Consider the following 5,382-nt stretch of genomic DNA (forward strand, 5'->3'; position numbering starts at 1 on the left):
AAACTGTCAGGAACTTGCAGGGATTGTAAAAGAGAATAAAGAACAAATAAGACAAAAGGAGGAGCCAACCTGTTCCAAAATGCTGGAAATCAGTGACGTCTTTCCACTCCCCACGTTTCCACAGATTCCAAGCAGGTTGCCCTTCAGGAGATAACACAGAGAGAGTTTGGGTTTAACCTTTAACCCTCTCTAGATCACCTTATTTATTCTCCCCAGTCATAAAACACACCTTAGGCAGTGTGAAAGAGATGTTTCTCAGGGTTGGCAAGGTTTCAGAAGTCCCATTCTGGCACGTCTCCTCCACTTTGTGTCCCTTCTCCCCATTAACTGAGATGATGGGTAGAGAGTCTGGCTGGTTGGCAGGTTTGTTCCAGGAAAGTGTTGCATTTTTCATCACGACGGCTGAATCACTGTCTTTTCTCTGGATCAGGTAGGGCTCTGGATTCTGGATCAGCAATATTTTCTGAAATAGCCGAACATTGCATTTATAAGCTTTTTTGTTTTAACTGTAAAAATTAGATTTTAAGTGTGAACTTGTTCCACAACAGCAACAGACACAATGAAAGCTGGCAATGAAGTTGTAGCAAAGAAGATGGCTCCAATAACAATGAAAATGGAAAAACAATGACGTAATAATACAAATTTTCACATTTTAGAGATTAAAGGCAAGTGTGAGGCTAAGAGAATGACAACAGAAGCAATAAAGCCAAGTTTGCACTGCAGGTTGGCGTACATGTTAAAACTCCATACAAGCAATTATTTATGTTTGAAATTAATAAAGATAAAATAAGAACCATATTGTTAGTCTGCAGATTATGAGCTCATCATTATTTATTATCACTAGAAGGCACAACCTTGCAGTTGGTATGGCTGGATGACATCACAGCAAGATGACTTTATGTAAGATCAGAGTAATAATGAATACCGTTGCCAGCTGAGCAGGACAAAAAGAGAGGAGTTTACCCTCAGTCGTTTTAGTGAAACAGCAGCCTCAGCCAGGACCTTTGCAGACATAGGCATAAGTCCCAAGCAGAACCTCAAGGAGTTGAAGATGGCGATGGTGGTGAAGGCCTGTTCATAAAAAAGAATGATGCTCACACTATACAACACTGACTTTTTTTTTTTTTCAGTACACCTTAACCATGTAAATCACACAGTGGGCATGATGGCAAGGGTTGTTGTACTGCATGTGCTGCACTGCTGCAGTACTCACATCAGTTGTGTTGAGCTTCAAGCTCAACGAAGTGTGTACAATGAAGGTGAGAATGGTGGCCAGGGTGGGGATGATGCTGGTGATGCTAGTATTGGCGTTCTGGACGTAACTGACCTTCCGCAGTTCTTTCTTCTCATTTTTCCGGAATCCTAAGAGAGACAGCATCACATGTTTGGGGAACAATTTAATTTTTTATTCTACTTCTACTTCTATTAGCTGACACCGAAAGAGCATGGACTGGTGGAGGCAAGGGCACATGGGAACCCTAGATTTTAGTTTTGCCCAATGGAAACTAGCACACGCGACTTTCAAGATTGGGTTTGTGTTCATACAAAAGGACTGTATAAATGATAAACATGATATTTGTTCTTCAAGAAATGTCTGTTTAGCTAGTTTCCTGTTTTATTTAGAATGCCCCTGCCTCCTGTGTCTTGAGTTCACTTCACTACCTGCATTTGTATGCGTTCCCCCCTGTGTGATTGTCTGCCCCGCCCCTGATTGAATCCTCCTGTGTCTAATCATCTGCACCTCCACAGTGTCTCAGTGTCAGTTCGTCTGTTGTGCTACCTGCTCTGCTCCCTGTTTTGATCTACAATGATTCCTGGGATGATCCCTGCTCTTCCCTGTTAAGTAGTTTTGTTTTCTTGGACTTTTTGTGACACATTTTTTAACTCCCCAGGTCTGCAAGTTTAGTTTTGAACATTTTCTTAACAATTAAAGTCACTGTTATTCATCCCTTTGTTCCCCCGTGTCTCTCTGTGTTTGGGTCAATCCCCTGCTACCATTTTTGCCTTAAACCCTGACAAGAAAGGTTAAAAACATGTTTGACTGGACAACAAAGTCTGTCTAACTTCATACCTGTGATCTTCTTTTCAAAGGAATCTTCCCAGGCGTACATCTTGATGAGCTTGATACTGTTGAGAATCTCATTCATTGTGCGAACACGGCTGTCTGTTATCAATATGGTTTTCCATTTGAATTTGTTGATGAGTTTGGCCAGGCCAAACTGAAAGCAGAAAAAACAATATTAATCTTTGTGTTGTGGGAGTAAAATGTATTTGTCTTGAAATATATTTGTGTAAAATCAATCATATCCATAATTTAAAATGTATACATGTATATTCACAGAGACTTAGGGTATAAATTAATGTACAATGCTATTGTGAAGTTAGTTGGCTCCGGACAGCTCGATTTACTTGTATACTTTGTGATGCAAATACATCTGCGTGAACTGAAGAAAATTCAATCTCTCTTGTGTTCTGTGGGTGTTCGTTGCTGAGTTCCTAATAGTGAGATCCTGTGATGTCTCACCACAAGTCAGATAGATAACAGTTACTGAGTCAGCTGTTAGGTGTTGAGTTTTAACATAAGTCAAAGAAGCTGAGCATCATCATCGACGACGGAATAAAACCCACAACAGTGTCAATTGAAAACAAGCCGCAAAGAGGAAAATAAAGATATGTTAGTGTGGTCCATGTTGATGGCTGAATTAGTTAGAATGAATTAATTGGAAAGCTCTAATTATTTGCCAACTACTAGATAATTAAAATGCATTTCTGTTTATAACCTTTGATTATTGCAGTACCTCTTTTTAGCTCTGATTGTGATGTGGCTCGATTAAATCTGAATCCATTTATTTTACACTGCTCATGAAAATATGTCTAATAACTGTTTGTGCAGTTTCCAACATACAGACCTGTACTGGGATGAAGATGAGGTAGGTGCAGACTCCAGTCAGTGCGGTGTAGCCCAGAATGTAGCAGGCATAGACAATACACACAATAAAGAGCACTGGGGTGGACAGCACAAAGCTCCCAAACAATACTGCTTCGAATAATTTGTGGCCATCGTTGGTCAAAACACCAATCATCTGGATGGGAGAGGAGGAGAGAGAGACTGGAATCTACATTTGCCAAGATTGCTTTGCCAAGGCAAGTTGCTTGAACTAATGGTGAGAACAAGTGAATTCCACAGGATGTTTATGACAAAGAAGTGTGGCCTTGTAAAACAGGATCAAAAACAAAGTTGTGCAGGAAACAAGAACAAATATTGCCACAAGAGGCCATTCCAGGTTGCAGGGGACTGGGTACTTGGCTTCAAAAAGTAGAGCAAAGTCAATTCAACTGGTTTAATCTTGTTTAAAGACAAAGTGAAACCAATCACACACTTGTTTCATCATGACCATGTATGCAGCCTTTCAGAAAGGCACACTCAAAGTCCCACCAGTCATTTTTTTTTTTACATTTGACGATATTTCAACAGCTTAATCAAAAATATCCAGCAAGTTTGGTGATGTTTGGACAAGCTGTCATTGATTTATGGCCAAATTTGCCCCATGCACATGTTAAGAACTAGTCCTGACCCCTATTAAGTTATTTTGAAATAGTTTCACACGTGTTTTAACATTGTCATGAAACATATCCTAGGAGTTTTGTATTGATTGGATGAATAGTTTCTGATTTATAGTCCAATTTGGGTTGTGCCCCACTCATCTATTATATTTGAAGTGCTAACTAGTGGTCGATTCGACTGAAACTTGTTTCAGGTACTGTTGTAGATACACCCTGCAAGATGATTGGCCAAACAATTGTTGAGTTAGGTATATTAATGTGGTGAGGCAGGCCCCCTTGAAGTTCATTGGTCAATATCTTGAAAGCTTTATGGCTTAATCAACAAGGTTTTGATCATTTTGTTTAGCTTGGTCCAATATTGATTCACAGAAAATTTGGTAGCAATCAGATCTACATTTAAGGAGGAGATGACAGATGGAGAAAAATGTAGTGGGCGAGCTTATATGGTCAGAGTGCGTCAAATTTCAAATCGATCTGACTTGATGGCGAAAGGACGTGGCCTTCCTAAAATGGTGTTTTTGGGTGTTGGCACATTACAGCGCCACCATGTGGCCGATTGAAGTCAGATTTCTTGCAAAGCACATGCACATCGTATCCAGTTATTGGGCCAAGTTTCTATTTCTTGCTATTTCCAGCTCACAGGGAATCCCTTTGGAGCTAGAACCCTAAAAATGCAATAATATCGACTAAAATGTTAGATGAAAAGAAATATATATATATATATATATATATATATATATTCAAGAAGGGCATTATGCAGTTGTCCCCTGTCACTCAGATGTGCACTTAATGTATGTCTACATTAAAAATACATATTAAAAAAAACCTTTCTTTGACCTGGACTGACCCCAGTTTACATGTTAAACTCCACAAATCTAAAACAGACATGAGGTATATTGAAGATATATTTTCTTTCCACTACTTTCTACAGTTCACCAAGAGTAAGAAGATCTCTCAAATGATGGGCAAAGAGATTTTGGTGTATGAGATCGCTTTCCTAGAGAAATGCAGGAACCCTACCTCTCCCATTGAAATGCCGCTGTGCACCCGCAGAGAGATGACTTTCTGAAAGGCCACTGAAGAGAAGGCTCCCTTCAGTCGGACTGCAGTGCGCAGGTTCAACGCCCACAACAAGGATATCAGGAAGGCTTTGGAGAACTCAGTGGTGAACAAAGCGAAGGACAGACCAACACCGTAGGATATTGTGGACTTCTCTGGGTCCTCATTATAGTTCAAGATCTCATAGACCAGAACAGCCTGAGAGGACAGAGAAGTTTGTAACACACAAAAGAGCAGTAAATATTAAACAACCTTTACATTTGAGTCATAAAACCTTTGTGATGTCACCCATAAAGCATTAAGTTGCATTTCTTGACCATTTTTCTGCATAATGAGAACTTTTACTTTTCATACTTTAAGTAAATGTAGCTGATTATATCTGCGTATTTGAACGAAGTAAAGTTTTGAATGCAGTTCTTTTACTTGTAGTGGAGTATTTTACAGTGGTATACTTGCACTTTTACTTAAGAAAAGATCTGAATTCTTCTTCAAGCACATTTACAGTGAATGTGATATTAGGAAAAACATCAGAAAAGGCTCCTGGATCTGGTATCCAATAGAGGAGGCACTGGTACTGATATTCAGCTTCAAATGTAATTACCGGGCCCAGAAACGCTGCCACCATGGCAAGGACACCAACAGCGACGGAGAGAATCAGCCTGGTTCTTTGAAAGCGAAGGATTACACGGACCAGAGAGGCCTTCTCCAGGCCCACCTTTGCCACCTCTTCTTCCCAAAGTCTGTGGAGTCTGTGCACAA

At 39.9% G+C, this 5,382-nt stretch overlaps 1 protein-coding gene across 1 annotated transcript; it reads right to left on the reverse strand.

Moving 5' to 3' along the window:
• Nucleotides 1-6: 6 nt before the first annotated feature.
• On the reverse strand, nt 7-5,376 carry LOC116379080 (multidrug resistance-associated protein 9-like). Its single transcript, XM_031840995.1, has 8 exons — nt 5,225-5,376; nt 4,585-4,821; nt 2,910-3,083; nt 2,072-2,219; nt 1,214-1,362; nt 964-1,071; nt 230-463; nt 7-141 (listed from the first exon to the last, which is right to left on the reverse strand). Exons 1-8 carry the CDS (start codon nt 5,246-5,248, stop codon nt 7-9), a joined length of 1,209 nt encoding a protein of 402 aa, XP_031696855.1. The 5' UTR covers nt 5,249-5,376.
• Nucleotides 5,377-5,382: the final 6 nt, after the last annotated feature.

This window comes from Anarrhichthys ocellatus, unplaced genomic scaffold (genome assembly GCF_004355925.1).
Source record: "Anarrhichthys ocellatus isolate YVR2014 unplaced genomic scaffold, GSC_Weel_1.0 scaffold3663, whole genome shotgun sequence".
Classification (NCBI taxonomy): Eukaryota; Metazoa; Chordata; class Actinopteri; order Perciformes; family Anarhichadidae; genus Anarrhichthys; species Anarrhichthys ocellatus.

Coding starts and splice junctions, on each gene's coding strand:
- LOC116379080 (XM_031840995.1), bottom strand. CDS start 5,248: ATGGTGGCAGCGTTTCTGGGCCCG. Junction 3,084..4,584: donor GCGGCATTTCAATGGGAGAG/GTAGGGTTCCTG, acceptor TCTCCCATCCAG/ATGATTGGTGTTTTGACCAA. Junction 464..963: donor TTTCACTAAAACGACTGAGG/GTAAACTCCTCT, acceptor CGGCTATTTCAG/AAAATATTGCTGATCCAGAA.